The sequence below is a fragment of the Cnephaeus nilssonii genome (genome assembly GCF_951640355.1).
Source record: "Cnephaeus nilssonii genome assembly, chromosome: 21".
NCBI classification, from domain to species: domain Eukaryota; kingdom Metazoa; phylum Chordata; class Mammalia; order Chiroptera; family Vespertilionidae; genus Cnephaeus; species Cnephaeus nilssonii.
Genome location: NC_137092.1, coordinates 3,021,890 through 3,039,842, shown reverse-complemented (window position 1 = coordinate 3,039,842; position 17,953 = coordinate 3,021,890). Strand labels below are relative to the sequence as shown.

General features: G+C 53.2%; 1 protein-coding gene across 1 annotated transcript; it reads right to left on the bottom strand.

Moving 5' to 3' along the window:
• On the bottom strand, window positions 1–4,402 carry S1PR1 (sphingosine-1-phosphate receptor 1). Its single transcript, XM_079760881.1, has 2 exons — window positions 4,116–4,402; window positions 1–2,644 (listed from the first exon to the last, which is right to left on the bottom strand). The coding sequence occupies exon 2, from the start codon at window positions 2,489–2,491 to the stop codon at window positions 1,367–1,369; it is 1,125 nt and encodes a 374-aa protein (XP_079617007.1). The 5' UTR covers window positions 2,492–2,644; window positions 4,116–4,402; the 3' UTR covers window positions 1–1,366.
• Window positions 4,403–17,953: the final 13,551 nt, after the last annotated feature.

The following is a 17,953-nucleotide window of genomic DNA, read 5'->3' as shown; positions in this document are numbered from 1 at the left end:
TCTTTAAAAAAATCAGTTTATTAATGTTTAAAAGTTGATAAAGCTATGTGCAAAATGATCCACAAAAGTCAGAAAACTATTAAATACTATTTTTTTAAAAAAAAAAAGACATTTCTTGGTTTAATTGCACTGGAAACCATACTAAAGAGACAGCAATACATTTTATTCTCTGTAACATTTACACGCATGCCCAATGAACTCGTTAAAACACAGCTGTACTGGAAACTTCTGGGTTCCCTACCAGTTAAAGTAATGCTTTAAGGGCACAAGAGGGTGACACTTTCTTAAGAAATACACATTCAGTGGTGTTAACACAGGTTAGGAAAATCCAATAAAATGCTGAAACCAATACATTCAACAATCATGAAGAGTACTTTTAACACAACAAGATACCACCACTGGTGGAAATGCTTCACACACACTCCGTAAGAAACATCGACACAAGTGCCCAGGACTGATGTGTTTGTTAGGCAAATTCGTTAGGAAATCCCTCCTGGTGGACAGAGTTCCCTCCCCGGCAGTGGGTGCGCTCCTCGTGTGGGGCCTTTGTCTCTCCTGGACGTGAAGGGTCCTGGCTGATACCGTTAGATAAGCTGGGCTTCCCCATGCAGATTTCAGGCACAATGGCAGGATACTGTCACACATTCCATTGTAAAGATGTAAAAAAAAAAAAAAAATCCAAGTGACTACAACCAAATTCCAAAAACAACGGATCCAGCTTGCGTGGAAACTTTGGCCTCAGCAAATGAAACTGCCTCCCATGTCCGAACCGGCTCCAGCTCCTCCGTCTGCTTCCTGGACAAGCCCACCAGCTACCGATGCTGGAGAAATGGACCAGGCCACCCCAGCGCTGATGCACGCCAGGCGGTTAGATACCCGGTCGGAGGATGCGGAGGAGGGGTGTGCCGGGGCAGGAGGGGCGGGGCCTGGAGCATCCCTGGAGAAGCAGAAGTGCGCATGTAGCTGGCAACTCAAGTGAAGAAACATCTTCTCCTCAAAGCTCCAGACGACACTTTCCCCGGGGACCTCGGGCTTCCTGGAGGGGTCGCACGACCCCGCCGGGAGCTTGGCCATGCTGACCTCTGGCTCAGTGCAAAATCAAAGCTCAGGGAGAGGAAGTAGGCTCCAGGCCCGCGGACCGCTCTCCACCCTTCCCGGCGCATTGTTCACAGGACTCACTGTACCCTCCGACCCCACCCTGCGTCACGGGCCCTTTGCTCGCCCCGCACCCCCTCTGGCTCCGGCTCCGGCTCCGGCAGCTGCTCCCTGGCAGCAGTCCAGGCACCAGGCACGGAGATGTTTTTCCAAACACTGGGCGGCGGGTGGCCATGCAAGAACACTCCCCGTGGGCTGGCAGCTTCCCGTCTTAGGAAGAGGAGTTGACGTTCCCAGAGGACATGATGGTTTCTGGGTTGTCCCCATCGTCCTTCTGGGGGTGAGAGGAGTTGTCGGACTTGCTGCGGCTGAACTCCACGCCCGCGATGATGGGGCGCTTGAACTTGCCGGGGGTGTCGGGGCTGGGGCACCGGCAGCAGGACATGATGCGGATGAAGGCGCGGCGCATCTCCTTGTTGGTGAGCGTGTAGATGATGGGGTTGGTGCCTGAGTTGAGCACCGCCAGCACCAGGAAGTACTCGGCCTTGAAGAGGATGTCACAGGTCCTCACCTTGCAGCCCACGTCCAGCAGCAGCAGGATGAAGAGCGGCGCCCAGCAGGCGATGAAGACGCTCAGCACGATGATCACCGTCTTGAGCAGCGCCAGCGACTTCTCCGAGCTGCGGCTCGCCTTGGACGCGTTCTTGCGGAAGGTCAGGCGGCGGCTGCGCGTGCGCACCAGCGAGTAGATGCGGCAGTAGAGGATGACGATGGAGAGCAGCAGCACGGTGAAGACCGTGGTGCAGAAGAGGATATAGTGCTTGTGGTAGAGCGGCAGCACCGTGGAGCAGCTGGGCAGCAGGCCGAGGCAGTTCCAGCCCATGATGGGCAGGCCTCCCAGCACCAGCGAGATGACCCAGCAGGCGCTGATGAGCAGGAAGGAGCGCGAGCTGCTGCTCTCGTGGTGCAGCTTCATCTTCAGCATGGTGATGTAGCGCTCGATGGCGATGGCCAGCAGGCTGAACACGGACGCGGACAGCGCCACGAACATGCTGCCCTCGCGCAGGAACCACTGCGCGGGCGTCAGGTTGTAGGTGTTGGCCCCGGAGAAGAGCAGGTTCATGATGTAGGCCACCCCCGCCAGCAGGTCCGAGAGGGCCAGGTTGCCGATGAAGTAGTACATGGGCCGGTGGAACTTCTTGGTTTTCCAGATGGTCAGGAGGACGAAGATGTTCTCCAGGATGATGCAGCAGCAGATGAGGATGAACACCACGGACGTCACCTTGGGGCCGCCGTCCTTGTCCTGGCCCAGGTTCAGCTTCCCCGTGTAGTTGTAATGCCGGATGATGACGTCATAGTTGGAGTAGTCGGAGAGGGAGCTGCTGGTGGACCCCATGGCGCGCCCCCGGAGTCCCGAGCCTTGGCCGCGCGGCGCTTCCCCGGCGGACGCTAGAGGGCGCTGGAGGGCGAGGCGGAGGCGGGGAGCTTGGAAGTCAGAGGTCCCGGCTTTCCGCGTGTCCCGGCTGGACAGGGCCTCGGGAACCGCAGCCTTAAAGGAGTTACAGAGAGAGTCAGGAAAGCCACAGGCACAAGGCATCCTCGCCGAGGCCCTGCTCGTTTTGTTTATTTCTTTAAGGGAAACTTGGGGAGAGTGCAGAGAGAGGGATTTAAAAAAATCAAACTCTCATCCCTTGCAAAAAAAAAAATCTTTTAAAAGGAAGAAGGGGAAGAAAGAGAGGGAGAGAGAACAACAACAAAAAAAATGGCCCCAACTGAAAACTCCGACTCAACAAGATGAAAATTCTCCCCATGGTCACATTCACTCCAACGGAAACGGGAAAGTGGGAAAGCGAGCCCCACTCCACCCTCTGATTCCCACCCCGCACCCCGCACCCCGCACCCCACAGCCCGCCAGGCTTCCAGGCGGCGCCCAGATCAGTCACCGCCCAGCGGGGCTCACAGCTCTGGGGGGCTCCTCAGAGACCCAACCGAGGGTGGAAATGCACACCTCTGCCCCCACCGCCCGCCCCTCACGGCCCAGGTGCCAGCAGGCCGGCCGAAGTCACGGGACAGTGCAAGTCATTTGGGGGCTCCATGAGTAACCTCGGGAGCAGGTGTGTCTAGGGTCCGAGGGGCAGCCGCGCCTGCCCTGGCCCAGCACAAACAGGAAACCTGGCGCCTGCCCTTCTTTCTTCTTTTCCTCCGGAGCCCAACGCAAGAACCCCCCAAGGGGCCGGTGAGGCTGCAGTAAGCCCCGGAGGCTCCGGTGCCCTCGGTCGCAGGAGTGTTTTTAGTCCGGTGGCAGAGCCCACATGCAGAGGGAAGTCCTGCTCCGGATAGCCAGGCATGCGGCCAGCCCGGCCCGTGCAGAGCTCTGCAGCCGCTCCCCGGAGGGGGTGCCGCTCCCCGGAGGGGGTGCCGGGCTCCAGACGAAGCTACCGGGCGGCTTTATTGACCCTCCTCCCCGGCACCTGGCCGCCTCCTCCGAGGTCTGGGAAGTGTGGGGGAACGCAGCGGCCCCGGTTAGCAGAAGTCTGCTTGTCAGTTAAGTGTTGCGAGGGAACGCGGCACCGGATAAAAGTGGAGTAACCGAGGCAGCGGGCTCCCACCGTCCTGGGGCCGGAGAGGCCGCGGCGCCCCGAGCCCCAGGTCCCTCCAACTCTACCCCACTCTCCTCGCCCGCCCGCAGTGCAAGTTTAAGCCCTAACCCCACCCCCACCACCTCCATGCTCTTTGTTTCTAGCATTTCCAAAAATAAGCGCCTTCGCCCCTTCCCTCCGACCCCCGGCAGCTTCCACCACCTCCCCCCGAGGAGGTTCTGCAGCGGGAACCTGAGCCTTTTCCCGGCGTCATCGGTCACTAGCGCCCGAGCAGCCGGCGGGCTCCTCCGGCCGGGGGTGCGGTTCCAGCGCCCGGAGCCGGGTTTGAAAAGTTTTTGTTCTGCTCCGTTCGGGTCTGACAGCGCGTCGGGGCCGCCCGCGCCCCGCGGCCAGCGGCGCCCCAGCCCGGCCCGCGCCTACCTCGCTCAGGCGGGACGGAGCGGCGTTCGGGGAGCCCTGGGTCCGCGCCGCGCGCCCGTCATCTTGCTGCTGCCGGAGCCTGACAGCGCGGCGCACGAACTGGTGGAGTCGGGGTCCCCTCCCTCCGCGGCAGCAAACTCCATTGGCCAGCCCGCGCCGCGCCGCCGGCTGAAGTCACCGCACCTCTAACCAAGGAAGAGGCGGGGAGAGCAGCCCCAGCTCCCACGCCCTCCCCGGCGGCCGGGCCCCCGGCTCGGACCTCGGCGGCTGAGACTCACTGTCCAGGAAAGATCTGGGGCAGAAGCTAATAGGGCCCCGCCCACCCCACCCCCGACGCCAGGAAAAACGACCGGGGGCGGAGCCTGCTGCCCCCTGGACTCCGTATAAACCGCCCGCCCGCCCGCCTCCTCCGCGGCGGCGGAGACCACCTCCCAGCTCGGGAGGGGAGGCGGGGAGGCCTGTGGAGACCGCCCTCCCCAAAGCCGCGGGGGGCAGGGGGCCGCAGGCGCCCCGCAGCCACCTCTCTGCACTCCTGCCCGGGCAGCCCTTGGGGATGGGGTCCGAGGCTGTGGCCAGGCGCCCCGGGCTGCTGCGGGGGCGGGAAACAGGAGCCGCGCTCTGGGGATGGGGCTGCGAGAGGCCCGGGGAGCGAGGGGCCGGGGAGCGAGGGGCCAGGGAGCGGGGTGCCGGACGTTCCTCCACTCCCCCCCCCTCCACGCCCACCCCGTCCCGCGGCCTCGAAACTTGTGGTCTGAGGGGCAGAAAGTGGCTTTCCCGGGGCGCAGGGTGAAATGGGCCAGCGCCCGGCGAGGTGCTGTGGGGGGGTTCCCCTCCCTCAGCTGGGCGCCCAGGCAGGCAGTGTGCCCCAGATTCTGGCCAGCGGAGAGGGAGAGGCCTTTGAGGAGTGGGCAGTGCCCGGCCCGCTAAGTTGACTAACGCCTGGGCCGCTCAGGAAGTTCCAAGGGGAAGAGCCGCCCGGCCTGGCCCAGCCCTAACCCCGCGGGGCCTGCTGCCGCCCAGCTGGGGGCGGCGCCCTTCTCTCCCCTTCTACTTGGGAGGCGCCCCCAAACCTCAATGCTCACAACCCGCCCACTCTTTCCTTGCTCTGAGCTGCTACTTCTGAACCCGAGACTGAGAGGCGGCCCGGGTCAGCTCAGCTGTGTGACCAGCGCAGGGCCCTGCGCACTGCGGCAAAGCCAGTCCCACCCCGCGCCGGGTCACACTGCTCCCCATCCCTGCAGATGTGAATGCAAAAGGTCTCCGCTGCGCAGTTTCAATCAGACACGCCCGGTACCTGAATGACTCAGAAGGAGGCTTGGTGAATAAACAGCAGACCCCTGGCTTATGGGATCTTATGAGTTTGCAAAAGAAGCCAAGTGTCGGTTAATTCACAGCTGTCTGAAAGCCCGCCTACCCACAAGTTCAACAGCCTCTCGGTGCGCACAACCTGGAAACAGCAGGGGCTCTCAGATGCCTCCGATTGGGTTGAGGACTTATCCCATCCTGTCTAATAAAGGCCCAAAATGCAAATTATTCCACCGGGAGTTCCACCGCTGGCTATGACATGCGCTGACCACCAGGGGGCGGCACGGAACATGGTGGGCGCTGGCAGCGGGTGGCCGTGGAGGCGCTACCAGCCCGGATGGGCCCTGACGAGAGTGGGACTGTGGTGGGATGGTGGAGCAGGTGAGCGGGCGGTACAGGACAAGGTGGGTGTGACGGGGGAGGACTGATAGCCCCGTAGACAGCAACCAGTGACCAGCGATGGAGGCAGCGGGCTGCCCGGCTCCCAGGCTTTGAGGGACTGGGTGGGGGGACCCAGCCCCCATCCATCGCCCTGCAGGTGGGATGGTGGAGCAGGTGAAGGGGTGGCACCAGGCTACGGCAGGGTGCCAGGTGGGGCTGCGGGGCTGGGGGCATGAGCTGGGGCTGTGAGCCTGGGGGCACCAGCTGGGGCCTGATCCCTGCAGGCCACCCCAAGGGACCCCACCTGTGCACAAATTTGTGCACCGGGCCTCTGGTTTCATATGAAAAGGCAGATCAGTTGAGTCAACCCTGCACAACCCAACGTGGGGACTTGTCAAACTCCACCCCGCCCACACATGTGTGAGTTCTTCAAAGGGAAGGATTTAAGTGCATTGCACGTCCAGCCTCTGTGGGGCATGCTCGATGGTCTGAGTTAACGCTATGCTCTGGGAGGCATGCGCTGTTGGTCATTTAAGCGAGGGAAGTGTCATTCAGACAGCCTACACCTCAGCTGGTGAGAGGCGGAGCTGGGCTCCCAGACGTGAATGCTGCCCACGCCAGGGCTCCCAGGTCCACGCCTCCCGCCAACAGACAGTGAAGCAACTGCGAGGGCAGCACCTCCCGCTTCAGTTTAACGGGCACTGATGTCCGGACCGTGGGTGTCTGCAAAATGGACCACAAGATAGGCCAGGGAAGGCCTGGGAAACCCGCCTTCCCAACTCTGTAGTCCAGAAACCTCTCATGTAAACCCTGCAACAAAACTAGACTCATGAATGTCCCTTTTTTCACCAGGAAGCATTTTCTTTTGGATGAAATGTTTTACAAAATGTTATTTTTTACCACTTTTTTAATTACTAAGACTTTATTTTGTTTTTAAGAGTTTCAGATTCACAGCAAAATTGAGTGGAGGGTACAGAGATCCTCCATAGACCCCCTCCCCTCACCACACACAGCCTCCCCCATGGTGAGCATCACTCACTAGAGACCTGGTACATCTGTTACAACCGACAACCGATATGGCTACATCATCATCAGCCAAGTCCATGGCTACCTCAGGGTTCCCTCTTGAGGTCGCTGTGCATTCCGTGGGTTTGGACAAATGTACACTGACACGCATCCATCACATGGTATCACATGAGTATTGTTACTGCCCTAAAAGTCCTGTGTGCTCTGCCTACTTATCTAGCCCCAACCCCACGAATGTCTTGCCGACTAATGACTTTTTATAAAAACCTCTCATCTACCTGCAATGCTTTCAGTATTTGTATTCCAGATTCAAAGTGTGACACATACTAACTTATGTGATCCTCACAATGACCCTCAAGTTAAGTGCTATTCTTGTGCTAATTTTACAAACCAGGAAACTGAGTCCAGGCATATTAAGCAGCTTGGTTAACGTGGGCTGTGACCGACCATAGCCGGGGCTACAGGTCCTTAACCACCACTCCAAACCACCACGTGCAACCGCACACCCGCGGAAGTATTACGGCGCCGAGTCCGTCCTTTTCCTGTGAGCACCGCTGGAGAGGACCAGGTTACTGATACCGACCCCGCATTTCAACCTCGCACATGATACTTAGCAACGCTCGCCCTTAATACACACCGACGGCATGGAAAATACAGAGACCACCAGGCAGAAGGAGAAGGGAAGCAGGGCTATTTGCAGCAATGGCTTCCCTGCCAATTCCCCGTCCCCGGTTCCCACACATGCCTCTTCCCAGGACTCTCAGGAGAGGCCCTAAGAATCTCATCCTCAAGCCATCTCCTGGCCGCTCGCCCAGCTCCCCTTCCGCTGCTGCCTGGAAGCCACGCCCGGTATGCCTACCTTACTTCCCATGGCGCCGCGGCTACAGCTTGATGGCCAAGTCACTCTGGGGTTGCCCCACTCCAAATCTCGATTTCAAAGCAGCGTTGCTGTTCTTTATGCATGCTTCCGTGTCTCTGTGAGGCTCGCCGGAGAAAATCCATGCGACGTTTGGGACAGATGCTAAAAAACAAAACAAAAAAAGCAATGACTTGTTTATTTATATTTAACTAGAAGAGCGGTATTTTTTAAATGTCTTTTTCCTTTACTGATTTTTAGAGAGAGTGGAAGGGAGAGGGACAGAGAGATAGAAACATCAATGAGAGTGAAACATCACTGATCGGCTGCCTCCTGCACACCCCCTACTGGGGATCCAGCCTGTAACTCGGGCATGTTCTCTGACCTGGAATCAAACCAGTGACCTCTGGGTTTCTGGGTGGACACTAACCACTGAGCAACACCAGCTGGGCGGGAGAGCTGTATTCTTTTTTTTTTTTAAGAGTGGAAGGGAGAGGGAGAGACAGAAAGAAACATGGATGTGAGAGAGACACTTTTTTTTTTAATATTTTATTGATTTTTCACAGAGAGGAAGGGAGAGGGACAGAGAGCCAGAAACATCGATGAGAGAGAGACATCGACCAGCTGCCTCCTGCACACCCCCTACTGGGGATGTGCCCGCAACCAATGTACATGTCCTTAACCGGAATCGAACCTGGGACCTTCCAGTCCGCAGACCGACGCTCTATCCACTGAGCCAAACCGGTTTCGGCATGAGAGCTGTATTCTTATTTGCTAAGCGTGCTAACCCTGCTCCCGCAATCCCAGGGTAGACCCAAGGCTCCCGTCTCCTGTACGCACAGCCTCACTGGCCTCCTGCTTCCCGAGAGCCATCATCGTCACACGCCCACCCCCCTCCCGAAATTCCAGCTCAGTAACAGCTTCCCCCCTACCACCCTCCACAGTGTCTCCTGCCCTGGGCAAGCTCTCCCCATACTGCTGTGCTGCGCCCCTGCCCACCTTCCTGAGACTCAGCTCAGTTATTCCTGCCCTCTCTCATATTTTCAGTTTTTGGCTTCTGGTGACTCTGTACCTTCAACTCACGTTAATACCTGTGTGTTTCTTCTACCAAAAACTCACTGCCTTCCCGTATGCTAGGTCCCAAGATAATCTCTTTCTTCTCTTATTTGCCAACATTCAAAACTATGTGGTGGGGGATGACAGACTTGGGGTCAGCCTGAGCACGGCCGGTTTCCAGCGACGTGACGCTGAGCAACGTCTTGGAACTGCCTTGAGCCTCGGTTTCCTCATCTCTCAAGTGGCACAATGACATTTCTCTCCCACGGTCGTGGGGAGGAATAAAGAGCTGCGTGTGTATGAAGAATCTTCCACAGAACAGAGGGAATGCTTCACCCTCCACCACCTCTATCCACTGTCCATCCTTCCACTCACTGCCTTTTTGACTTACAAATTAAATTATTTTTTAATCAAATTAATACAGGCACATGGTTTAAAAACAAACAAATAGTGCAAAACTTGCAAGGCAGAACATCAGTCCTCGGAGGCACTCTGGTCCGCTGAGCCTCCCAGCCACTTTGAAGTCTTACCCATGTTCCTTCTGGTGGTGACTCGCAAATCCCTAAACCCCGTGTTTCACTCCTCTATTTTCTCGGTTAGCATTTTAAATAGTACTATAGGTTTTCTGCCATGTTAAAGAGGCATTAATTCACTTATCCTTTAAAAAACCTGCTTGTGTTATAAACTTTCTAAATCTATGCCTGTCTGATATTTTAAAAATTCCGTGTTTACACTTGACTAATAATTTGGCTGAGTATAGAGTTGTAGGTTGTAACTTTCCCTGGGAACTTTGAAGGCATCGCTGCCTTGTCTTTTGATTTCTGGTGCCGCTGATGAAAAGTCCAGAGCTCTTCTTACTCCAGAACTTCACCACGGCTACTTCTCTCTCCTCGGGGTGTTTCTAGAATCTTCTATGCCCACCGCGCTGCAGGACTGAACTGTACTAGTAGACGCCTCGATTTTCCGAGCTTCCTCCTAGACATACAATGACCCCTGAGGTGTGGGAAGCCGCCTGCAATGATTCTTCAAGAAACCCGTCTTCTCTTTTTCTGTCCTATCTTTCTGGAACTCCCGCTGTGTGGATGATGGACCATCTGGGCTGATTTTTTAATTTCCTTCTATTTATTTTTATTTTCTACATCTTTATCTCCCCCCACCCCTAATTTTTGGAAGATTTCTCCACTTTATCGTTCCACTCTTCAGTTAATGTTTTCCTTTCTGTTAGCACACTTTAATTGGTAAATTAAACATTAATTTGTTTTCTAAAATGTTATTGCTATTGTCAGAGGCAAATCGACGTTGAAGCTGATGTCTCGGAACCTGCAGACTCTCTTGCTTCTGAGGCCTGGCAGGAGCCCGCACCGCGTGCACGTGGCGGTGTGGATATCCGAAGGAGGGCCTTTCAGCCATGATTGGCTGCGATGACTGCCTCCTGCCACTAGGAAGCCTCCACTATCTCAGTTCCCCTTGCGTGGGAGCGGTTTGGGAGTTGCTGTAGGCATTTTTGGAATCTGGCTAAGGGGAAGTTCACTTTGGGCTACATTTAGATGGAGTTTAAAAGGATATGTGTCCTGGCCAGGTAGCTCAGTTGGTTGGAGCATCATCCCGATGAGCCAAAGTTGCAGGTTCGATCCCTGGTCGGGTTATAAAAAGTAATAATAAAATAAGATAATAGAAGGATAGCGTCACAGTTACTTCATACTGTTACGAGCCATCCTGTCTATAATGACCATGCCTGTGAGTATCTTTAGTGTTTGGGGGTTTTGGATGCTCATTTATCCAGAGGAAAAAATCTCTTCTCCTTCAGCAGATGCCAACCTGGCTGCAGCTCCTGGGGGAAGGGAGCGGGGCTCTCATCACTCAGCATGGGCATCTCCCCTTCACCCTCCCGTTTGGACTGTGGGGTTCACCTCGCCACCCCAAGTCGCCTGCCCATGGAGGAGATCAGTCACTCTGCCGGGCAGGGCTGGGGAAAGTCATGGCCCAGGGGTGGGGGTGGGGGCAGGATGAGGGGAGAGAATGAGTCTACCTGCTTCTATCGCAGACTTTCTGTTTTCGTCTTGACTTTCACCCCCTTTTAGAGATGCCTGAAGTCTCCAAGGCCAGGCCTTTCCAGGGTGCCCCCCCCCATTGCAACCCCGCCTTCAGTGTTTAATTGTATTAAGTCAAAGAGGTCTCACCCCTCTGCTTTTAGTTTCCAAATTTCCCTTGCTGTCATCTCTCACTTTTTCTTTATTTCTTTGTTTACACAAACAGAACAAATCCCTTCACTACCTCGTCTGTGGCATGTGGGGGGAGCGGGGGAGAGAGGAAGTGAAAGTGTTCGCCCTGCCATCTCTGAACTGAGGTCACTGCCGACTCCTCTGACCCCAGGCAGTCTGGCCTCTGCCACACTGCACTCCGGGCGTGACCTCTCTGAGGACACACGGGGCTCCCTCACCAGCAGAGCGGGGGCTTCTCACCAGCCCCCTTTAGGGGAACCTTCTGCACCACGTGACACTGTTGTCAACACTCTCCACTCTGCTCGCCTGGAGTCCTGAGCTCTCGCCCTCTCTCTCTCTCTCTCTCTCTCTCTCTCTCTCTCTCTCTCGGACTGCCCTTTCTCAGCCTCTTAACTGGCGTCTCTTTTTTATATGATCTTAACTATCCTTTTATATATTGGAAGTAATTATATAGCCTGTGCTATGTGTCAGGCACTGTACTAAATAAGCATTTTGTATTGGTAATACATTTAGCTCAACAATTCTACAAGTGAGGTCCTATTCAACAACCCATTTTACAGATGAAGAAGCTTAGGTAGCTGGTCCGAAGTCCCAGCATTTCCCACTGCCTCTTTAAATGCTGTGATCTGGGTCTTCCCTCTTGTCCGTTCATCTTTCTCGGGTTTTCCCACCTCCTTCCAGGGCTTTCTCTATCACACACGTGCCGACGGCTGCGCTGTACATCTTTAGTCCCGGGGGACTCACGCAGCGGCCAGAGGCGGTCGCCGCGCTCCGGGCCTCCAAGGTCCCTTCCGTCCCCAGCACTCCATACCGCCTTCCCGGTCCTGCTTCCTGCAAAACCACCTGGCACTGTGGCCTCTTTCCCTCCAGCGTGGGACCAGTAACCTCTTCACGTGCTTGGGGACCCCAACACATCTCCTCAGAGCCCCCCAGTGCTCTCCGGCTCCCCAGCCCCCTAACTCCCTCTTCACGGAGTGCTGCCCCATCCATGCCAACGCTCATCTGCTCCCCGTTCGTACTGTTTAAAACGCTCCCTCCTGCAGCAGGGGGAGGGGGGGCGGGGGGGAGGGGTCACTAGAGGCTGGGGGACAAGCAGAGGTGGGACTTGTGTGTCCCCACAGCGCAGCCCACACTTCCCGACCTCCAGAGCGTGTCTGTCGCTGAATCTGAACTGCGGGACACGGGGGCGTTGGAAGGTCACCTGGTACTTATTCCTCTGGCGTCCTGCTTATTGGAAAGAAGGGTCTATTTTAGGTAACAACAAGGACAATACACCCGGCCGCGTGGCTCAGTGCTTGAGCATCAGCCTATGAACCTGGAGGTCACAGTTAGATTCCCGGTCAGGGCACATGCGGGCTCCATCCCAGTGTGGGGCGTGCAGGAGGCAGCTGATCAATGATTCTCTCGCATCACTGATGTTTCTCTCTCTCCCTTCCTCTCTGAAATCAATAATAAAAATATATTTAAAAAATAAATAACAAGGACAGTAAGTGAAACTTGTTACTTCCATGCACTCGAAAGCAACTGCGAGCCGCCCCAGCCTTTGAACTTGCTGCTTCCTGTCTAGCGTGTGCTCCCATCAGGCACCCCACGCCCTCTCACTCAGACCCATGTCAGCTCCTCGGAGGCCAGCGGGTCCCTGCCTGAAGATCCCACACCTGCTTTATCTCGTTTCAAGCCCTTAAATCATCACCAGCACGTGACCTGTTCGTCACTGGCCCCACCCGAGCGTAAACTCTGCAAGGGAACTGCGCTTTGCTGGGACCCTCGTCACCAAGATGCCTGCCGAGCGAATGAATGAACATCACAAGAAGTTAGAGCCGTTTCTCTCTCCTTGACCCTCAAATGCTCAGACCTGGAGCCTTCGTACACGTGTTGATGGCCGTCCTCGGACGACACTAACACCGACAATGCACTGTCCTGAGGAGAAGAGAAGTCTGCGAAATGACCACCCAAGTGTGAAGTTCAGTCCATCCAGGGAGAGGGATCTGTCCAAGGGGGTACCTGCCACCTGGTTGCTTGGTGACAGGTATCCCCACTGACCCGACTTCCGGTAAAACAGCGCAGAATCTCCGACCGAAAACCCGCTGCCTCAGAGAGGGCTTCCTCCCTGCCTTTCCCTCTCCCCGCACAGCTCGCCTCCCCGGCTTGCTGTTCTATGACGTTAAGGAGGGCTTATGTGTACGTTAGCCCAGCACCCAAACATCCGGGGCTGCCCGTATGCTGAAGCTAAGGATACAACACCCCTGGTCCCCACAGCGCAGTGTAGGAGGGCGACTGAGGGAGGAACAGATGCGTCCCATCCAGCCCAGTGATGGCATCAGCCTGGCTCGTGGCCCTGTGAGCGTGCGCTCCTGGGCACCGGCTCTGAGCACGTCCCCTGCCCAGCCCTGGACGGAGAGCCCGACCCCTGAGCCCCAGAGGTCTGACAGTGGCCTCGAAGTCACTGCACCTCTGTAGAGAGGGAAAGCGCTGGAGAGACTCATTTCAAACCTGCAAGCAGTTTTCTGGGGAATTTGACACTCGATACATATTTGAGTCAGGTTTTTCTTTGATTCTTGAAAAACCGTCAAGTTGGGCTACTTCGGTTATGCAAATGAAAAGGTAAAAAAGTCCACATTCGGAAAGGCCGCTTTTGAGAAACGAAGAAACATCAGAGAGTGAGACGTCTATGGCCACAGAGTAGAAACAAACAAAGGAGCTATGCAACCTGCAGCTGAATGCCAGACATCCCGCCCCCACAGAGCTGCCAGGGAGCGGTCCCGTCCAGGGAGCCCCCCGCCCGCCCCTCCCCCACAGGGGAAGCATGTATTTAGTCTCATAAGAAACTGCCAAACTACAGAGCATCACTTCACATCCCCACCAGCAATGAATGAGAGGGCCTGTTTATCCACGTCCTCACCAGCACTTGGTGTTGTCGGTGTTTTGGATTTCGGTCACCTAATAGGCGTGCAGTGGCATCTCATTGCTGTTTAATCTGTAATTTCCTAATGGTATATGATGTTGAATATTTTTCCATTGGCTTACTTGCCATTTGTAGGTCTTTGATGAGGTCTCTGTTCAGGATTTCCAGCATTTTTTAATGGAGTTGTTCATTTTCTTATTGTTGAGTTTTAAGAGCTCTTGGTATATTTTGGATGACAGTCCTTCATCAGATATGTCTTTTGCATATCCTGTGGCTTGTCTTCTCATTCTCTGGACAGTGTCAACCAGTTTTTAATTTTTTAAATATATTGTTACTGATTTCAGAGAGGAATGGAAAGGGAGAGAGAGAGAGAGAGAGAGAGAAACATCAATGATGAGAGAATCACTGATCAGCTACCTCCTGCACACCCCACACAGGGGATCAAGCCCCCAACTCAGGCATGTGCCCTGACCAGAATCAAACCGTGACCTCCTGGTTCACAGGCCAACACTCAACCACTGAGCCATGCCAGCCAGGCAAGAAGTTGTTAATTTTAACGAAGTCCAGCTCATCAATGTTTCCTCGCAGAGATCATGCCTTCGGTGTTGTATCTAAAAAGTCATCGCCATACCCATGGCCACCTTGCTTTCCTCCGTGTCACTTTCTAGGGGCATGAGAGTTTTGTGTGTGACTCTGCAGTCTGTGACTCATTTGGAGGTAAATGTTGTGCAGGTGCAAGGTCTGTGTCTAGACTCATTCCCTCGCATGTGGTTGTCCAGTTGTTCCAGCACCACTGGCTGAGGAGACTGTCTTGGCTCCATTGTGTTGCCTTCGCTCCTTTGTCAAAGATCGTTGACTGTTTACATGGCCTATTTCCGGCTCTCTCCTGCTCCACTGACCTACTTGTCTCTTCTTTTGCCAGTACCACACCGTGTTGGTTACCACAGCTTTACAGTACGTCTTACGTTGGGTAATGCCAGTCCTCCAACTGGAGGTTTTTGTTTTGTTTGAGTTTGTGAAGGATTCGTATTATTTTTTCCTTAGATTTTTAAATTTATTTGTTTAATTTATTGATTAGGGAGAGAGAGAGAAACATCAATTTGTCGCTTCACTTATTGATGCACTCATTGGTTGATTCCTGTATGTGCCCTGACCAGGGATTGAACCCGCAACCTTGTTGTATCAGGACGATGCTCTAGCCAACGGAACTGCCGGTCAGGGCACATGCCCGGATTGCGGGCTCGATCCCAGTGTTGTGTCTTACTTAAAAAAACAACTCTTTAATAAGGAAATATTAAACTTAAGTATTATGTTACAGAAGGAGTTTTTTTTAAAAAACACGTAACTTGTGTTTTTAAAAAATCCTTCAAAAGCTTCTTCTTGTCCTTGGAATGAAGTCCAAAATAGTGAACAAGGTCAACAAGACCCTCGGCCAACCTCTCTATTTCTGTCTTTTCCCTCCTCACTTTTCTTTTCATCAAAGGAACTTCCTTTTCTTCACAAGATGTTCCCTGCCCTTGTACACCTCAAGGCCTTCGCGCATGCAGATTTGTTATAAGGAATGACCTTCACAACTGCGCCCCCTCCGGACACCTCCCAGCACCAGGCTCCTCCTTCACTGCTCTTCTCCGGGAAGCGCTCCCTGGCCCTCCTGACTGGTCAAGCCCCAGGTTACCTGCTTGCACTTCACCTGTATTCATTCTCTCTCTCTCTCTCTCTCTCTCTCTCTCTCTCTCTCTCTCTCTCTCTCATATTAAATCATACTGTTTCTTTGTGCAAGATGGGTATCCCTATTACACCCTCTGCTCGGTGAGGCCAGAGACCTATTGTGGTCTCCCGGGCACAGAGCCTGCACAGGGCGGGTGTCAAGCACTAGCTGAGCAAGTGGGTGATGGCAACCTCTCCCCGAAACCTGCATGATCACATACACCCTGGAACAAGGCACGGATATCCCGAGCGAGATCTGTCAGCCTTCCCAATATGAGAATTCATTCCCAAGAATAGAATTTACATAGAAACAAGTCACTTTTATATGTTTGGCTAATAATTAGGTAACATGAAGATACATTTTATTTTGGCTTTCTTGCTTGCAAACTGATGACAGCACTAACAAAACATCAGATGAGATTCCTTTCTTTTCGTCTGGAACAGATACTGTGCAGAGCAGAGAAGGACTCCCAATTATAACGCTGTCACTGGACCCCTGGGGCCTCCAGAAACAGTTCAGGAATTGCCCACCCGCCGCCTTTGCTCACTCTATAAAGAGCACCTCTGCTCCTCTTTGACCTTGTTGCCTTCAGAGACAAAGGACAACCAGCTGGTGAACGGTTCTCTTTGTTCCGGCCTCACCTACTCCGCAATGCCTCCTGGGTTTTCCTCAGACATGCGAATGTATAACTCTCCACAAGTTAACTGATCTTGGGAATGCGGGCACCGCGGACTCTGAGTTCTAACAAGGATTAAACTTAAGTATTATGTTACAGTGCAGCTGCAGAGGCAACCTGTACAATTTTACTAAATATTGTAAGTCACCTTCTGAAAGGCGAACTTGAGAAGGCAGCGGCTCGGCCAACACCCACTCTTGGACTTGTTCTTGGAACAGGAGGTGGGGAGAGGTTCCGGGAGGGCTCAAGTCTTGGGGGGACTCTGCAAAGAGCCAAGAACATGATCCCACGATATCTATTCTTCTTTAAAGCTATTTGTAGCCAAGTGTGCAGACAAGACACAGACAGTAGAATAGTGGTGGGGTGGGCGGGGGGGTGGGGGTGGGGGGGGAGGGGAGGCGGGGGGAGAGACTGGGGAGATATTGTTTAAGGTACCAACTTGCAACCTGAGGCTGAACAAGTCCTGGGATCTAAAGCACAGATTAGTGATTATAGACAACGATACTGTATTATAAACGTCAAAGTTGCTAAGAGATTAGATCTTAAATGTTCTCACCACAGAAAAAGAAATGTGATGTAAGAGAGGTGTTAGCTAACATTACAGTGGTAATCGTGTTGCAATACATAAATGTATCAAACTAACACTTAAATACCTTAAACTTAAAAATGTTACATGCATGTTATGTCTTAATTAAAAAAACAACTCTTTAATAAGGAAATATTATGCTAAAGCTTCAGTTTAGCAGCATTGTAAATAAGATCTAAATATGTTTCTATAATTGGGTGTAGAGATGGATTGGCTTTTATTAAAATTTTATATATTCATTCATCCAGTCATCAAGTATTTATTTAAAATAAAAAATGTCCCAGGTCCAATTCAAGGAACTTGAGGAAAACAGAAAAGGACTCCTGCCCTTGTGGGGGTGACAGCCTTGTAGGGGGGAGATCCAACTAACCCTCAGTGCAGTACAATAACAAGTAAATTACACACCGAGCGGCCAGATTATGATGATCTCTGAACGCATAATAATCTGGCCACTTTATATATATATATATATATATATATATATATATATATATATATATATATACCAGTGCATGAATATATATATATTGGAGGCCCAGTGCATGAATTCGTGCATGGGTTGGGTCCGGCCAGCCCAGCCACGGGGAGGGGACATGGACGGTTGGCCGGCCTGCCTACTGGTTGAACTCCTGGACGAGGGGTCAATTTGCATATTAGCCTTTTATTATATAGGATATACACTGAGTGGCCAGATTATTATGAGTTCAGAGATCATCACAATCTGGCCACTCAGTGTATAGTATTCATCCAGTCAAAACATTGATGGGGCACACACTAGAAGCCCAGCAGTTTAAAAATCAGGCAAAGATCTCGGCCCTTATGCAGTCTACTTTCTAGCAAGGGGAGGTAGATAAGAAATATAATAAATAAGTAAATTATATAGTATGTTAGAAATAGTTAATACTAATAAATCTAAATCCAAAACAGAGGAAGTGTTTGAAGTTTATTTTATTTCCTTTCAAAAGTTTCAAAGGTCTGCATATTCAGAGCCAAAACTCCTCACTTTTTACAGAAGTTTCCTGCCAAAGAAAGTGTCCAGTCGCCACCTCTGTTACTGACAGCAGCACGTTCATGCCGTGGTTGCTCCATTCCTTCCAGGCAGCTAGCAAGTGCCGGT